The sequence below is a fragment of the Salmo salar genome, chromosome ssa27 (assembly GCF_905237065.1).
Source record: "Salmo salar chromosome ssa27, Ssal_v3.1, whole genome shotgun sequence".
In the NCBI taxonomy this organism is placed as follows: domain Eukaryota; kingdom Metazoa; phylum Chordata; class Actinopteri; order Salmoniformes; family Salmonidae; genus Salmo; species Salmo salar.
In genome coordinates this window covers 2907024-2926465 of record NC_059468.1, presented here as the reverse complement: position 1 = coordinate 2926465, position 19442 = coordinate 2907024, and the positions used below count along the sequence as shown (strand labels likewise).

Genomic DNA, 19442 nt, shown 5'->3' with positions numbered 1-19442 from the left:
ATCAAATTTTATTTGCCACATATACATGTTTAGCAGATTTTATTGTGGGTGTAGCGAAATGCTACTTGACAGAGCTTGAAGAATGTTGTACAATCCAGTTGTGCAAAGCTTTTAAAGAAGTACCCAGAAAGACTAACTCTAAAAGGTGATTCTAATGTATTAATTCCGGGGTGTGAATACTCATGTAAATGAGATATTTCTGTATTTCATTTTCAATACATTTGCAAATATTTCTAAAAACATGTTTACACTTTGTCATTATGGGGTGTTGTGTGTAGATGGGTGATTTTTGAATGGAATGAGTCAAGGGTATGAATACTTTCTGAAGGCACTGTATACCTCCACCAAACATGTACAGCTCCTTCCTTTCTATTCCTCTGCTAGCTCCTGCACCTCTCACTGCTCCCTCTCTTCCTCTTTCACGCTCATTTACTTCTCTCCCTCCGGCTAGCCATAACTACTCCAGTCTCACATGACTGACACTGGTTCATAGAGATTTGAAGCTAAATAGACAGGAGATGATAAGAGGCTGGTAAATAATGAGGCGCTATTCAATAGAAATGGTGTAAGGTTTCAAAGGTTTCCGTTTTGTATGCATGTGTGGGAAAAAACAATGTTTACAGTGTGAAACCCAAAAAAGACTCACTGATGAGGCTTTAATCTTGTGTCGGGAAAGGGTTATTTTCGCTGTTACCCGGAGCTATATGTTCTAGAGAAGCAGGTATTCAGAAGATGTTAACCAGTACACTGCTGAACCTGTCAGTTCCACTCAAGCAAGTTTATGCATAATTATGTCTTGGCTACTGTACATGTATGTCCATTTTAAATAGCTCAACATAATGTTCCAAAGGCAGGGCTGTGTGATCGTGACACAGGCTGTAGTTAGTCAGCTGGGGTGGATCTGGTTCAGGGAATGGGGGAAAGATCAAATATATTGGTCATGCCACAGAGAAATAAAAAAAAATGGAGTTACTTCCCTAGCCAATCGTGATTTCATAATATTAACTCTTTTACAGAACTCTTTTCAGCCTCTCACATCCCTAAACACTAAACATATGCCCTCACGACGGTCATAAATGACAGCCCACCAATATCATTCTTCTTGCAGACGGTTTTCATCCATTTACGACCCTTGAGCCGCTTTTCAACTAAAAAGCCTCATTGTTGTATTAACCCTGGAGAGAGGGGGTGCTAGCACCAACAGAGCCAGAGAAGCCTGAGAGCCAAAGCAATGGGCTTCCAGTAGAAAAGCCACAACACAAACACGGTCTTGGCAGGGTGCGGAGAGGCAGTATTTTCCCAAAAGTGATTACCTTCTCTCCCTTTTTCCCTCCCTCCCATGGACAAGCTGCTCCCCTGGCAGCTGTTTCTACTATGCGGATCCCCGGGCACGAGGCGGAGCAAGGGGAGCTGGTTCAGGAGCCCTGCACGTGCAAATCGCATGGAAAACTGTCAAGGCTTTTCTCTGGGAGGGCCACCCTCTCCAAAGCCCTGAAACAGAGCCTGATTAGCGCTCCATGCCAGTGTCAAACCTCCGGAAACCAACATTCACTTTGGAGAGGGAATTTTTGTTTGAACCCCTAACGTTCAAACGCCAGGCATGTTGTAGTAGTGTGTTCATTGTGATTTTCCAGGTGTAAACCCTCCTGGTTAACTACCTCACAGCTGGGAGATGTTACACGGAATGTATACGATGCGTGACATTGTATATACAGCTAACCCCATAGGTTATTGACAATGTGGACAGAGCTAAAGATCTGCACAGCAGAATGGTGAACTATTGTGATTAAAAGACAACATTTGAGAGCCAACCGTAAAAGCAAATGCAGTAATACCAATGCAAATATGAAGTATATTGAAGTACTACATAACTAAAACACCATTATGTACAGACAAAATGTCCTGTATGCCTCGGATGAGTCAGAATTGACCAGGGGCCACCAGACAGCACACAAACAGATCCTAATCCTCTTTCGTAATTGGACACATGAGAAATGTTGTCATTGACCAATTGAGCAGATGGCAACAAGGGCGTAATCAACCATTCTACTGCACCCTGTGTCTTACAGCTATACGCCAAAGGCAGAGATCGAGGCATTATTTATACCCCCATCCCCCATCCACCCTTCCTCATCCAAAGTTAAAAATATCTCTCAACTCCTATCAAAGGACCCTCTTCCTTTGAGACCCCCCACTGAGCGCATCCACTAAGAGCTCCACCCCCTCCTCGCCCCCCCCCCCCTCCATCCTCTCAGCCCCTAATGCACAGCCAATGAGATTATCCCCGTTGATGTAGGCCTTGAATTACTCACGTTATGACTTGATTGGCCAATAATTCGATTGGAGGCACATTTATACTTCCCCTGGTTCTCTCAGACCCCACCCTCTCTCTTTCGCTCTACCCCCCCCCACCCACCCCAAGGCAACACTTTGCCGTCAGCTAGCTATTGGAGAGGGTGTGACCGTTTCCATGGAGATCGATGAACCACTTTATCAGGAAAAGGGCTCAGATCCGGATACAGCAACCGCACAGTATCTCACAAAGCCCTGTTTTGCTTACGGCATCTCCAGTTGTTGCCTTTTCATTCAATTGCCACTGCTTTTGTAAACATCCATGTTCTTGCTCTTAGCGAAAACTTGTTAGGGAATACTATATGCCTATCGTCATGGAGAATATCAAACAAGATTACAGCTTGGAAAACCGTCCACGCTGCGCCTGTAGAGCCAAGCAGAGCCAGGCCAGATGGGGAATAATGTGATGTAGTGAAGGGGTGTTCATCATAAAGAAGATGAGCTCTGTGTGCAGCATCCCTGAATGCTTACTCAACCTGGCTCAAAGGGTGGAGAGGGAGTGATCGTTATTCAAGGTGGCAACGGCTCCCAACCTGCTGTCTGTTCCAAATCTTTCTTATAGGGAATGTCGGTCAGGAAACATCCCTGGATTGGCTTGGAAGACCGCTCCATGAATCTTTCTTCTCTTCTAACAGTCCTGGAGAAGCACACCTTCAACAGGCCTAGGCTATCCAGTACTCGCGAAACACAAAAGTACCCTGAAGTTCCTCTGATGGGTCTTGACAAGGCCGTTTGGCGAATGCACTGTACAATACATACTCAATCTCACAAACTGATTTGCTCGCTCAATGAACTAGCAGAAGCAATGTCAAGGCCTTAGGATTTCCTGTTTGAGTATCATGTTAAGTAAATGTATATTATTTGAAAAGCAGATGTAAACATTGCTGTCAGACTGGCTAGGAAGAAAAAGAGGATTAACCGTTGTACGAGGCACAAACAGCCTGAAATATTTAACAGTTTAGCGTCAGATTACAGAACATGGAATCTAAAGACGTGATACTTTTTGACAGATAACTTCGTAATACATTTGAAAGTTAGCATGTTCTTCCATTAGTTATCGCAGGAGGCATCTATATGAACGTCACATCCCAGCAGAGGATGCTCCTTGTGCATACATCTGTCTCTCTATCTTTGTCTCTCTCCCTCTCCCACTCTCTCATTCTCTGTAGTTGATGGCCTGTCTGGTTTTCTCCATCACTTCTTCAGTTGCCAGACTCCCAAAGACTAGCCATCTGGTTTCAATCAAGTCTGCTCTGCACCAAACATAACAACACAGGGACAACACGGACATGCAGCCTGTGTAAACACAAAAACACGGAGGATCGTGACGAACACGCAACACAGAAACACTGGAGGAATCACACACAACGACGAAACGATATAATGACAACATCAAAACTACAAAGTCAAAATATGAAGACAACCCTGAGGAGAGGATAAAACTACAGCTTACGTAAACACAATTCTAACTCAAAGATAAAATGAACATAGCATTAAGATTTTACTAGATGTTGCAACACAAAGCCATTGCCTCGTTTGCAAGGCGATAACACATGGACAACAAAGAGATAACACTAAGAGAACATTGTGAAAGTACAAAGACATGTTAACAGTGGCACAGCACAGATGCAACACAAAAATAGCACACAGACCAAACAGGCACAATAAACACGATATAGGAGAACACTTAGCACAGGAAGCTAGAAGCTAATGAGACATACAACAGGCGACGCACAACAGCTCTGCAGACGACAAAATATTGACACAATGCAGAGACGGAGAGAACACATGAGAACAGCAGACACAGCACACATATCACAGATTTTATGTCATGTGAATAGATTTTTTTGTTGTTGTCACCATCTCATTGAAACAAATAAATGTAAATGAACACAAACGCTATGTAAAAAAAAAAAGGTTGAAAGTAGAAAATACACTAGGATTTCACAAGCGCATACAGCAAAACATGCATCATCCATCCAGATCCACACAGGGCTCAAGGTTAACAGCCTCGGGGATGTGCTGACGTACAGTATGTTATGTATGGTAAACCACCCCGGACGGCGAAATGGAGGGTGCTTATCCCCCCCTCATCACACACATACACGTATGCACACACTCATGCTAATAAGCACCACAGGAGGTTGGTGGGGCCTTAATTGGGGAGGACGAGCTCGTGGTAATGGCTGGAACGGAATTAGGGGGATGGAATCAAATATATAAAACAAATGGTTTCCATGTGCTTGATGCCATTCCATTTGCTCCGTTTCAGCCATTATTACGGGCAGTCCTCCCCTCAGCAGCCTCCACAGGCACCCACACACAGACACACACCTTCCCTGTTCAATAACAAGGAGTCAGCCGAAGTGCGTCTAATGGGACAGAAGGTCATTAGCCTGTTAATAAGGATAGTGGGCAGTATTTTCACGTTCGGATGAAAAACGTGCCCAAATTAACCTTCCTCCTACTCAGACTCAGAAGGTAGGATATGCATATTCTTAGTAGATTTGGATAGAAAACACTCTGAAGTTTCTAAAACTGTTTGAATGATGTCTGTGAGTATAACATAACTCATATTGCAGGCAAAAACCTGAGAAAAATCCAACCAGGAAGTGGTAAATCTGAGAATTGTAGTTCTTCTTTTGAATCCATATCAAAACTACAGTGTCTGTGGGGTCACGTTGCACTTCCTAAGGCTACCATTGGCTGTCAACAGCCTTTAGAAACTTGTTCCATCCTTCTCCTGTTACTGGGCAGAAAATAGGAGCTCAGTCAATCAGTGGACTGCCTAAGGACAAAGGACTTGGTAATGCGCGAGCCCGCGAGCGCGCCGTTCCTTCTTTTTCTTCTGGAATGAATACGCTATTGTCCGGTTGGAAAATTATCGCATTTTTACGTAAAAAATACCCTAAAGATTGATTGTAAACAACGTTTGACATGTTTCTACGAACGGTAATGGAACATTTTGACTTTTCGTGTCTGGATTTACGCTTGCGCGTTATGCCTTTGGATAGTGATCTGAACACACGAACAAAAGGAGGTATTTGGACATAAATATGGAGTATTTCTAACAAATGAACATTTCTTGTGGAAGTGGGAGTCCTGCGAGTGCGTTCCGCCGAAGATCAGCAAAGGTATGGAATGATTTAAAACACTAATTCAGAGTTTTGTTGATGCCATGGCGGGTAGATGTATAGCTTGCATTGATGGTTGAGCTCTGTACTCAGAATATTGAACAATGTGTTTTCTCCGTAAAGTTATTTTGAAATCTCACACAGCGGTTGCATCAAGGAGTAGTGTATCTATAATTCTTTAAAAAATTGTTATATATTTTGTCAACGTTTATGATGAGTATTTCTGTAAATTAATGTGCTCTTTCACCGGTAGTTTTGGAGGCAAACATTTTCTGAACATCACGCGCCAATGTAAAATGCTGTTTTTGGATATAAATATGAACTTGATCGAACAAAACATACATGTATTGTGTAACATGATGTCCTATGAGTGTCATCTGATGAAGATCGTCAAAGGTTAGTAATTCATGTTAGCTATATTTGTGGTTTTTGTGACACATCTCCTTGCTTGGAAAATGGCTGTGTGGTTATTGTTTGTCTATGTACTGTCCTAACATAATCTAATGTCTTGCTTTCACTGTAAAGCCTTTTTGAAATCGGACAATGTGGTTACATTAAGGAGAAGTGGATCTTTAAAATGGTGTAAAATAGTCGTATGTTTGAGAAATTGAAATGTATCGATTTTTGATGTTTTGTATTTCGCGCCCTGCTGTTCCATTGTTGGCTAGGGGTTCCGCTGGCGGAACGTCTGTCCTCAACAGTTAAGGGCAGCTCCTGGGTGAGTCTGGTTTCCTGGTCAACCTTGACTTGGGGGACCTGAGAGAGTAGAGTGACTCCCTCATGTTTTCCTTATCCCCCCCCCCCCAGTGAGACAAACATTTGAAGGCTAATTCCATCCTGAAGATGCAAATTTGACATTCACTTCTCTATTCTTTTTTGTTGTTGTTGACCTTTTACCCCCCACTCAGAGATCAGAGATTGGACAGACAGACCGCCACACACAGTGACATTCAGATGGAAGGAAAACAACTGCAGTGCCAAAGCCAGAGAGCCAGAGCCCACTACTTTCCCAGTTCTCTCTCCCTCATTAGTCTGAATAAGAGACATGGGTGTCACAGTTCCCCATCCATCAACAGTCACTAGGCAGGCCCTGGCTGATGCGTGGGCCCTTTGACATGGCCAAAGCTCTGTGCTGCTCTGTCTCAGAGTCTTCCTACAGTTCAGCCCCTCACCAATATGATTGAAATTACTGGAATTGGAAACTATCAGTGTAATTTAACATGGCATGCCTGCACAATTCATTAGGGGCCTGCAGAGAGAGAACAAGAGAGAGAATGAGAGAGAGAGAGAGAGAGAGAGAGAGACAGAGAGACAGAGAGAGAGAGAGATGGTGATGGTGGGGGGGACAGATGGCCAAAAAGAAACACAGACAGACAGACAGACAGACAGACAGACAGACAGACAGACAGACAGACAGACAGACAGACAGACAGACAGACAGACAGACAGACAGACAGACAGACAGACAGACAGACAGACAGACAGACAGACAGACAGACAGACAGACAGACAGACAGACAGAGTGACAAGCCAGCGACAGACAGAAACGGGATGAGAAAAGACAAACCTGACCGCGAGCCTCACTCCAAGCTCCTGCGTGATTAGTCTCTTGTTAATGACCAAGCACACAACACGATCGACCCTATTTGTTTGTTACCATCGGCAGCCAGTCGAAATCCTAACAGACTGTACAGCAGCACTAACTCTTAATTATGTTGCAAGACCTTCTCAGTGCGGTAGAAATGTAAACTCACACAGACTGGAGCTCTAAGCCCCAAATATGTAACTCTGCTACGGTGGGAGTGTACCTTAATCGTGTTACAGTTTCTAGTGAATTAAAGATAGCCTGGCTGGTGGTGCTTTCGTTCGCTACTGTGTGTGTGTGCGTTACACAGTAAGGCCGTTGTGAGGCGGTGGATTAATGTGTGTTTAGAAAGAAGTACCTACATACAGATGTGCATGAATTACCCCTAGCAATGTTCCTTCACGCATAAATTCTATCTTATTCTCCCCATCTAATTGTACGCAGGCTAAACGCCACATTATGATAGCATAGTGCTATATAATTTTTTTTTTTTTTAAATCGCATGATGTGGCTTATTTAGTTTATTCGATTAGCCCTGTGTGTGTGTGAATGTGAAAATAAACTGTTCCATTGGCAGGAGCATGGCAGGGACAGGCTCGTCATTCAATGTGATTTGAAGTCCCTCAGATTTAATATAGCTCCTACTTCACTGCACGGTTAAGGTTGGCACTCGTGGTATTTTCCCGCTGGTTCGGCCGGAGGGGAAACTCACAGTTCACAGTTTCCAGGCTGTCAGGGGAAATTGCCCTCTCATGCCTGGTGAAGGATGATAGGTAGAGGAAAATGATGGCCCTGAGTGATCACCCCTGAAAATGCATGGTCAAGGTGGACATCTCCTTTAAATTTTGTGGAAACGACGAAATAGAAGGCGTCCACCACAGTGAATGATGAGAAAATACTGTAGTGGACAGTAATATTTGACGTGTGTGTATATACAGTATATTATAAATACCTCACATGCGAATCGTAATCAGACTAAGTAATTAGCTCATTGAGTGAATTATCTTTACCTGTTACTCCAGAATATAAATAGCAGTATGCAAGAAGGCTATGGTTTAGTTACAGTAATGGGCAAGGAAGAAATGTCTGAGAATGGAATTCTAAGTAGAAGTGTATTTAATTACTTTGTAAAATGAATTGATTCACATACAAGACGTCAACTTAAGTTCCAAAGCATTAACAAGCATTACAAGGCATTATTCTAAGCATGGTCAGAGAGAGAGAGAGAGAGAGATTGTGCCATGACCGATAGCTCATGGGAGAGGGAGAAAGAAAGAATCTCACCACAGCAGGCCAGGAACAAATAAGAGAGAGAACAATTCAGCTTAGACCCTTTTATAAGCATCTGAGTTGTTTGGATTCAAAATCCAGAGTTGTTTCTCAGAGGTGTGACAACGGGGATTGGCAAGACCAACACAGAGAAAGAAGAGTCCCTTTTGAGGGCTGGTCTGCCCTACAGTACACGGTCGAGAAGTCTCTCCTCTCCTTTAAAATTCTATTGATACGCCGAAGTCCACCGACCACACAGAATACTAAGAAGAGCGTCGGTTGGGGATTGTGAAACCTCCGGTGATAAGACTGTCTATGAGCAAGCTGTTAGAGGAGCGTAGATTTAAACGTAATCTATAATGTGTGTCGTCAGGGCCGTGCATGATGGCAGAGAGGGTAGACAAGGAGGGGTAGGGAGGAGGGCCGGAGATGGCTGGCATTGATTCATCTAATCCCAGAGTTAATTGGTATGACTGATGAAGACAAATTGAAATGGGGTGGCTGAATCAGTGGTTCGCACGGAAGGAAGGAAGGAAGGGCTGGGAGAGCTTAGAGCGCTCTACTGCAGCCACAGCCGCCTACTGCAAGCCCACAACATACTCCACCAAAGAAACAAACACACAAGTGTGTGCGTGTGTGTGTGTGTGTGTGTGTGTGTGTGTGTGTGTGTGTGTGTGTGTGTGTGTGTGTGTGTGTGTGTGTGTGTGTGTGTGTGTGTGTGTGTGTGTGTGTGTGTGTGTGCGTACACGTGTGTTTGCATGTACACACTGAAACACATTCACATAGCATGACAAGTAATCAGGGAAAGGGAGAGCCCATGACATAAGCCATTTTGTCAGACATAAGCAACTTATGTTGCTAAGTACATTGCTGTTCCACAATTTAGACGTGGAATCTACAGATTAGGCCTACACTGTAGGTAAAGCTGCTAACACCATGAAGTCATACCCGAAAATACACAGATTTTCAACACTATCCAGCTTATCCCTGCATGGCTTCAATGTAAGACACGTTCTGGGCATAACTGTCCTTTTCGCTGACCAAATGGGTAAACTAGTGCAAAGCGCTCCTTCACCTGGCTATCTATCTATCTATCTGTGATGGTGGAATCAGGGTCCTTTGAAAAGGCTCTCCCTCAGCCTGTTAATGGACGCAGATCAATTGAAGGAGACAGGGAGCGACTTGGCACAGTTGCCACATCAAAGGGACTCTAATAACGGCACACTGTGGCCATTATTGAGTCTGAAAAGCCGTATTTATATTTATTTATATTCGCTTCAAAGCGAAGCAATGGCAGCATGGAGCGTATTGAGACTGAAGGCCTTCGCTCCATTTGAAATGGACTCACTTGAGCTCAGGGCCACTGCTGGGCAATTTGGTAACCAAACAGAGAGCTATTCACAAATAAAGCCCCAATGTTACCTTAATTGGAATGTCTGTGTTCGTAGTGTCTATTGAGCGCCATTCAAACTACAGACAGGATTGTATAATGACAGAAGTTTGCAAACTCTAACAGAAATCCCGTACCAGTTCAAAGTCGCTTTGTGCTAACAGTATTGGGATGGCGATGTGTGCCAATGTCCATTAAAAGTTGCTGTGACTCTCGCTCCCCTAGAGGGAGTGTGGCAGACCAGACACTCTCTCCCTCTGATAAGTTTGTAACTTTGTTCATTATTGCTGGCCTGTCTCCTGATGCAGCCGGCTGTCTGTTGTGACACGGTCTCTGCCAGATCTCCCTCCCTCTTTTTCTCTTTCTCCCCTTCTCACTTCTCTCTCTCTCTCTCTCTCTCTCTCTCTCTCTCTCTCTCTCTCTCTCTCTCTCTCTCTCTCTCTCTCTCTCTCTCTGCATGTCTTCACGCTGCTCGGTGAAATAATTTACCACATGCCGCGCTCCTCCCGATGATTGAAGCGTAATTAGAGTGCCGAGACAGTGCGAGCCAATGACGGGGCGCGGGACTGAGAGCTAGTCAGATGGTCCGTCTCACTCGCGCTGGCTTTGCCCTTCAAAAGTATCACTACGGGGAGGGAGGGGGAGAGGCACGCTGCAGCTAAGCTGCGTTGATGCCGACGCACTGCTGCATGAGGCGTCTATGCACATTATGCATTTGGAGACATAAAGAGAGAGGAATATACATGTGTAGGGGAACCTAGGGGGACTTTGCCTCCTGTACACTCAGTGATACTGTCATACTGTCACTAGGGGACGAATGGGTTGATAAGGAGACAAGACAATACACGATGGCAGAGGCATGAAGTATGCACATAATATGCTGTTGTTTGTATATCTATACGGTGTATTCAAAGACAGCCAGACAAATATGGAGAGGAGGCACAGGAAAACGGCTGTACTAGGCTACACCGTAATCTCTACGACAACCCCAGTCTCGATGGCAACCACACTAAGCCTGGAAATTTGCTGATTATTACTATCTTCTGGCTGACACCATATGCTTTATGAAAAACACGGCTCGCACACAGCTCGCAATGTCTTGCTGAAATGGCATCATATTCAAGGTGGGATAACACAAACTGCAGCGAGAGATGGCTGCTGAGTCTGCACCGGTATCCTCTAGCCCCCCAATTATCTTTTCTTTCTGAATAGACTCCCACAGCCTGAAAAGAAGCCAAAGTTGACCTCAGCCTAAGGTGCAGCGCAGCCATATTAAGCTAGCCTAGCTATTCCCAGCCACAGCAACAATGGCGTCAGCCATCCGTTTGATTGGAGTCCAGAGGTCACCCTTCGTCTCGTTGAACTGCAAAGGGGCGTCAGTGCAGGGACTGTGTCAAAGAAGTCACCCTTAAAGGATAATAGGGTAATAATGAAAATAATACCACCGCTGACTGCCCAGACTACCCACAGGGAGCTTCCTCGCTGTTTGTATGAATATAAATGCAATATTGACAGGAAATGTCCCCTGAGAGATAGGAACGTCAATCTCCGTTATTCTACGTGTAGTGGGCTGTTGCCCTGACCGAGGCCAAACGTTACCATAACAACTCCATGGGCCATTAAATGCCCGAATGGCGAACAGAGACGGCTGCCTGATGGGCCGGAGCTGAGCGTTGCCTAAACGCTTGGGATTCATTTCACGGAGGCGCTCTAATGGCGTTTTTGGCATATTTCCCCCCTCACTCTAATGTGGACAGGAAGTGAAGGGCAAGTGGAGGCAGAAAGGGTAAACAGCCCAGAGGTAGAGAGGGTAAACCTGTTCCTGAATGTTACATGTCAATAACAACCTTAATAACCCTCCACATCCAAATGAACCATAGGCTCTCATTTTGGACCTCTGTGTCACGACTTCTGCCGAAGTCGATGCCTCTCCTTGTTCGGGCGGTGCTCGGCGGTCGACGTCACCGGTCTTCTAGCCATCATTGATCCATTTTTATTTTCCATTGGTTTTGTCTTGTCTTCCTACACACCTGGTTCCAATCCCATTCATTACATGTTGTGTATTCACCCCTCTGTTTCCCCTCATGTCCTTGTCAGAGATTGTTTGTTGTTATGCTCGTGATATTCAATTGGTGCGCGACGGGTTCTTGTACCCACATTTATTTTATTATGTACTTTGGTTTTGAAGTTTTTGTTTTACGTTATTAAACTACTCCATTTATACCAAGTTTGATTCTCCTGCGCCTGACTTCCCTGCCACCTACACACACGACGTGACACTCTGCTATTACTGGAGAATAAACATGGCAATGTTAGCTCAGGAGGCAGTGAATTTAGGTTGAATACAGGGTGAATCTAAATATGTATGAGTTCAAGGGAGTGTGTAGTGTGTCCGTGTGATGTTGTGGATCCTGTGGCTAACCTGGGCTGGTTCAGGCAGCTTTGGCGAGGGAAAGAAAGAGAGAGAGAGAGAGAGAGAGACAGAGAGAGAGAGAGAGAGACAGAGAGAGAGAGAGAGAAAGGGAGAGCTTTGTTTTCATCGCGGCAACCATAAGACAAACAACGACAAAGGTAGGGAGATCATTTACATAAAGACTGGGTTGTTGTCTGAGAGCTAGCAGCTGTCAGGTGGAATTGCTTTTCCGACACTGACACCACAATCGAGGGCGCACACCCCATAATTCAGTGTGATTGGCTCAAGGGGAAAATGGCAGCCTGCGGGGAGTTGAGGAGGAGAGCTCTTTGACAGGTTTGCATCGGCGATGGGAGACACGGACCATTTACTTGTTATCCTTGTGTCTCTTTTTAGCATCTGTCTTCACACAGGGAGAAAAAGCGTTCCGCACACAGTGACACGGCGAATGAAGTCTTCAGCTAGGTGTGAGGGCCCCTCCCTCCCCCACCCCACTCCACTGATGAACACACACAAACGCACGCACAAACACTTGCACGCACACACACATACTCTCGCCCAAGCTGCTTCTTTGTAGGTGACTGACAGCGAGGGAGCCACAAGGAAGTGTCCTTCAGGTACCTACATTATGGTTCTCATCCTCATTCATGCTGTCACAGTCCCCAACGGGGAGGAGGAAATAAAAGGAAACCAATGTTTCCTTGGTATTACCAATTCTGAGGGGGACATCCAGACAAAGGAAGGAGGAGGAAGAGGAAATAAAGAACCATTTCGCTTCCCTCCTCTTCCCTCCTCTTCCCTCCCTCACAGCTGTGTTTAAAATAAGGCCCCTTAATAAAAGCCTTTTAATGGCACTGCGGCGGGAAAAGAAGGCGGAGCTTGATTACTCGGACAGTTTTATTTCATGAGCTCAAGGCCTCCGGCTCTGATTCGCAACTCCGTTTATGACTTTGTCGCGGGAGATCTACGTGACAAGACGAAGCCTTGGGAAGGGGAGAATGAGAAGAAGGAGCCCCAGCATGACCGTGTTCAGTCATCGGGGTGGCAGCCGTCGCCACAATGATTTACACCTGCAGGATGTAATAGTGATGCTCACCTGGGTTCCTGTTTGATGCCTCTGGGGGAACCGATAGATGTTTCAAAGTCACAGCTACAGATAGGCAACGTTAATTATGGATGGGACTAAATTGCGCTCGTTGAATGTATGGCAGGTGAACACATGGTAGACAGGAATGTGTTTAGGCGTGTATGTGGCCGTGTGTTTGTGTGAGAAAGAGACAACTAGCGAGAGATAGAGAGCAAGTAGAAGAGCGAGTGAGTAGACAGAGATACAGAGAGAGTCAATAAAAACCAAACGACCCCTTAATGTCTCTCAGACGTAGGATAAAAAGACAGGAGTAAAGAGTGCCAGACCCTTCAGTCATGTGGGGGGAAACATTCAAGAGTAACCCCCTCCCACTACCCACTACCCACAAAACACTGTTTAAAAGGTCAGCTGGGAATGTTGATTGACAAAAGAAAGCAATACAAAGAAAAGGTTTTAAATTAAATTGGGAAAGAGCATAGACCCTAATCTCTATTCTCTGTGTGTGGCCTCTTATAAATATTAGAGGAAGGACAGACACTTTGTGAAGAGAGGAAATGGCTAAATTGTGCATTTGAGAGATGGCATACTTGAGCACCTAGCAGAATATCATCTCTCCTAGCTGCTCCCATTATTTTTCCACCAAAATAACGGGGGTATAATCTTCATCATCATTTCTGGCATCGTCATCCTGACCATCATCATTATTGGAATTGTGAATAAAAATGGAACTATCTCTCTCATCTTCCTCCTCCTCATCACCACAGTTCTAATCAGCACCAATGCCAGCAGCATCAGTACAAGTGAAAAGTCTGATTTAAATGTTCAATTAAGCCTCTAGCTAGCTGGCCTTATGGTATGGTATGGTATTTACTGTCTCAAGCTGTGGAGCTCACTGGGGTCTCTCATGTTCCAGCTCCTCTCATCTGCTTCCACTTTCACACAATCATATCAAAGAGCACCTGACAGGCGGCTGTGCACACTGCAACCAGAGTACAGTCTAACTGACACAGTGTCCACCACAGGGCACCAGCAGCAGGAGAATGCATGCACGCACGCACACAGGCAGGCACACACACACACACACACACACACACACACACACATAATGGTGCTGAACTGAATATGGCCACAGCCCCTGCCCCTGTCATACACTGTGTAGTAGTTAGGAAAGAGATGGGGGACAGAGCCATTGGAAACATAAAACATATTTAAACTCCCCTTCTGCAGGCCAGAGTGGCCTCCCACCATCTCACACACATTACCACACCACGGTCTGTTTCTGGGTCTGTATCTGGATAGGGGTCTGGGGATTCTCTCCAAGACCATGCAACTTTAAATATTTTTATATTGTAGTGTATGCAATGGGTGTAAGTCATCAAAGGACGCTAACATTCTAACAGCTCCTTACCTTGGCTATTTGAGCCTGTCTTATATTAGCCTATACAGCAACGATGCTAACGTGCTAACAGTTCTTACCTTAGCCATTTGAGCCTGTCTTATATTAGCCTCTAGAGAAACGATGCTAATGTGCTAACAGTTCTTACCTTAGCCATTTGAGCCTGTCTTATATTAGCCTACTGAGCAACGATGCTAACGTGCTAACAGTTCTTACCTTAGCCATTTGAGCCTGCACCCCGGTGGCTTTGAGAGACGACACCGCCTTTTGTGCTGCAGCCGGGCTATCAAAGTCCACAAAGCCATATCCTGAAGGGAAAGAGAGAAGGAGAGAATGATGAAAAATGCAGGTGGAGTTAGACAAAGAGAGAGAATGACAGGGCTTGGTAATTGTAGCAGTAATAGGTGGGTAATATGACAACAGAGGCTGCCAGTTTTCATATCTTGTGAGCACTACATCGCTTGATAGTTAGCGGCTCTGACGTTCATATGGGGATGCTTAGGAATGCTAATTAGCAATAACAAACTCAAGCCAATGTATTTTATAGTCCTAGGCTACATTATACAATGCTGAATATACACTGAGTACACCAAACATTAAGAACACCTCTTTCCATGACATAGACTGACCAGGTGAATCCAGGTGAAAGATATGATCCCTTATTGATGTTATTGGTGAAATCCACTTCAATCAGTGTAGATGAAGGGGAGGAGACAGGTTAAATACACATTTTTAAGCCTCGAGTCAATTGAGACATGGATTATGTAGGTGTGCCGTTCAGAGGGTGAATGGGCAAGACAAAAAATGTAAGTGCCTTTGAACGGGGTAAGGTAGTAGGTGCCAGGCGCATCGGTTTGTGTCAAGAACTGCAAAGCTGATGGGTTTTTCACCCTCAACAGAACCTGTGTATATCAAGAATGGTCCACAACCCAAAGCACATCCAGCCAATTTGACACAACTGTGGGAAGCATTGGAGTCAACATTGGCCACCATCTCTGTGGAACGCTTTTGACACCTTGTAGAGTTCATGCTCTGACTTAACGAATTGAGGCTGTTCTGTTTTATAGTCCTAGGCTACATTATACAATGCTGAATATATAGCGTATTTTATAGTCCTAGGCTACATTATACAATGCTGAATATATATCGTATTTTATAGTCCTAGGCTACATTATACAATGCTGAATATATAGCGTATTTTATAGTCCTAGGCAACATTATACAATGCTGAATATATAGCGTATTTTATAGTCCTAGGCTACATTATACAATGCTGAATATATAGCGTATTTTATAGTCCTAGGCTACATTATACAATGCTGAATATATAGCGTATTTTATAGTCCTAGGCTACATTATACAATGCTGAATATATAGCGTATTTTATAGTCCTAGGCTACATTATACAATGCTGAATATATATCGTATTTTATAGTCCTAGGCTACATTATACAATGCTGAATATATAGCGTATTTTATAGTCCTAGGCTACGTTATACAATGCTGAATATATAGCGTATTTTATAGTCCTAGGCTACATTATACAATGCTGAATATATAGCGTATTTTATAGTCCTAGGCTACATTTTACAATGCTGTATTCTATAGTTAATGTTTTAATCACATTTTCCAGCAAAACTATAAAATAATCACAACAATGCACAGATAAAGTATTCACAAACATGACAATCGATTTTTTCCTTCTAACGCAAGGAATCCCCCTCAAAACGGAAAACCCTTCAGCCCCTTGATATTTGAAGAGGCTGACGTTGGCCATCACGCTCCTCACACAGCCAACAACAGCCCCTTCATTTCGCAGTGCTCTTAATTCTCTGTTCGGCAACAAATCTCTCAAAGGTTGATGGCGTCGTACCAGAGCCTTGATTTGTTCCCCCGCCCTCCCACGCCCTCTGGAAATTCATCAGTGGTGAAAAGACGAGAATGAATCTACAGCGGTGATTTATGAGTTATTGTGATCCCGACATTCCCAGGGATGTATCAGCGGCGGGGTTGCGTCGGTGTTAATTAAAATTTGGTTCCAGATTAAAAGCAGTCAATGGTGGCCTCTGGTCCACTGTTTCACAAGGAAAGTGTAATTAGAAAGGGATAATGGGGGGAGCCGGGCCGAGCTGGTGTGGCTCCGCTTTACACACTTTTTCACACACACACACACACACACATGGGCGAGCACACAGAAACACACACTCACACACACCAATGTGTGTGTGGAGTTTCCTGCATTCGATAGAGGTAAAGGAGCGTGAAATAAAGGCAAAATCATAACCTGTGGTAGAACAGAATTGAGCTCCCGTCTGATTAAAAACAGGAAGGTAAAATGAAGGAAAACTGACAAATGTTAATTAGGAAACACTACTGCAAGAGCTGGAGGTGAAATAAGGCTGAATTAAATCATATTGCCAAAACAGATCGGATGGTTCTACCTAGCTGAGACGCAGTTAACCAGCTCTTAAATATAATATTGAAGAGGTGAATGGTGAAGTATAAAAAGGAATGTTCAGTGGAAGAGGAACACGGAAAGAGGTATGAGAAACAGACTGTTGACCTACATTCAGCAGAGGTAGGAGAGTACTGGTTCCTCAGAGCAGGGATTACCTGTACGGCACTGGGAAGTCACTGTGTTTGGCACCATGCAGAGACCAAGGCCAAAAGGCCACAGCACTATGGCGCGACCTCAAAAGACCCGTGAATACCAAACACAATCCCTGACAGAGAGAGTTCAACTGAACCCAGTTGCAGGAGTTTGGAGAGGACAATGTAGATCAGGACAAGGAGAGGATAGTTCAATATGACAGACAGTGAAGTCGTCAATGACTGGAGTTACAGTATGCGTGTCTAACATGGTACAGCACAGGCAGTATTGTACTGGGGAGCCAACATGCAAGCGTGTCTGTGTGCCTGCCATGAGAGTCATTCGGAAAGTACAAAACACTCTCTCCTAAAGATGCTGAGAATACATCAGGGTCAGCAGACAACCTTTCACTCAATTCCAGCATTTAAAAAAATATATATCACACACAAACTGCACTCCACGTGTTGTTATAAGGCAAGTACAAGGAGGTGCAGTACAGTATTTCTAATGAGGGTTTTCTGGAATTACACCCATGGTGAGGGAATGGAGGAAGTCATCGCTTTGAAGTCGCAAACACATCCTGCTGGTACGCAAACAAAAAAATCTATATTTGTCACTAAGAGCCGGCTCGACATGATTGAGTAGAAGCACCACATCTGATACCACGCACATCTACAGCAAAAAAAAAAAATGTAAGCAGAATAAAGAGAAACATGAACTGCCTTATCGCATTTCCTGGGCCTGGTCAAACTGCTGCTGTCGCAATAAAGACGGAATTGCCGGTTAGGATGGTGAAGCCGAGACACCCTGCAGAGCGCAGCGAGAGCCCAAGGCCCCTATGAAACGCAATGCACTTTAGGCTAGACCGCTAATGCTAAGCTACAATATCCTGAAACCAGATAAAGGACTTATTACAATGCACGTATCAATGTATCAATCATGCATGCATCATTCATGCATTTCGCTATCAAATTATGTTAATCTTAATTACATCGGGGGAAATTTGCATATTTTATCTGCATAATAGTCTGGATCGTTTGGGCCCCCACCCCCCACCCTCCTAAATTGATATTCCCATTTCGATACAGTATTTCCATTTCCATATTCTGCTAGCTCTAATGATCCTGTTTTGCATTGCATACTACTTCACAATAATACCATCAGCATGAATAATGGTTCAGTTACATGTAGGCAGAATTACAATAGTTGCATGTAATCGCTTACATCCATGTGAGTCATCAAGGAGGTAGAGCAGCTGATGTACACATTGTTAATTACCGCGGTTACACACGTTAATGACTGTCGAGAGCATTTCCATGCTGTAATAGAGGATATACATACAGCCACTCTAAACAATATTCATGCTGCTTTACATAGTGTCATAGAATTACAGTATTCCAAAAATGTGACACGCCAGCCCAACGGGTGCAGATGACGCTTCTTCTTACTTCACAGTAGGGCCAAATAACCATTTCATTGTATTAAGTCCTTTAATAAGGCTCCTGAACAGCTAATCAAATGTCTACCCAGACTATTTGCATTGCCCCCCCCCATTTTACGTTGCAGCTACTCTGTTTATTATCTATGCATAGTCACTTTAACTCTACCTACATGTACATATTACCTCAATTACCTCGACTAACCGGTGACTCTGTACCGGTACCCCCCTGTATAATGCCTCACTATTGTTATTTTACTGCTGCTCTTTAATTATTTGTTACTTTTATATTTTACTTATCTATTTTTTACTTAACACTTATTTTTCTTAAAACTGCATTATTGGTAAGTAAGCATTTCACTGTAAGGTCTACACTTGTTGTGTTCGGCGCGCGTGACAAATAAACTTTGATTTGATATAGGGAGAAAGACAGGATCCTTTCTGGCTGGCCATGATTGGCTGAGAGGAGGGGTTGACCATGCTGATGGTTGGCCATGTTAATTCTTAAAGAGATGGGTGGGTCTATGGCTTAAGAGGGTGTGAACGATGCTGAATGGGCATAAACAAAGAAGAGCTCTCTAGTGCTCAACAAAATCTTTCAAGGGCATTTCTCCTGCTTGCCTCCGATGTGGGATAACACCTTTATCAGATTTTAAAGCAGGATACATTTACCATGCTTCCTCCAATCACAGTGTATGATATACCATTTTGGAGCTCAGAATTTTTGTAATCTGTAAAAAAAAAAGAAGCATTTCAGATTATTCTAAATAAACCAAATTATTTTATTG

General features: G+C 44.0%; 1 protein-coding gene across 2 annotated transcripts in view; it reads right to left on the bottom strand.

The window, feature by feature from the left end:
* The window catches only part of LOC106588200 (RNA-binding motif, single-stranded-interacting protein 3), a 251388-nt gene that overhangs the window by 133412 nt on the left and 98534 nt on the right, over positions 1-19442 (bottom strand). For both annotated transcript variants that reach the window (XM_014176955.2, XM_014176957.2), the window contains exon 4: positions 14843-14934. In XM_014176955.2, the coding sequence (XP_014032430.1) occupies positions 14843-14934 (92 nt within the window). The remainder of the gene's footprint in view (positions 1-14842; positions 14935-19442) is intronic.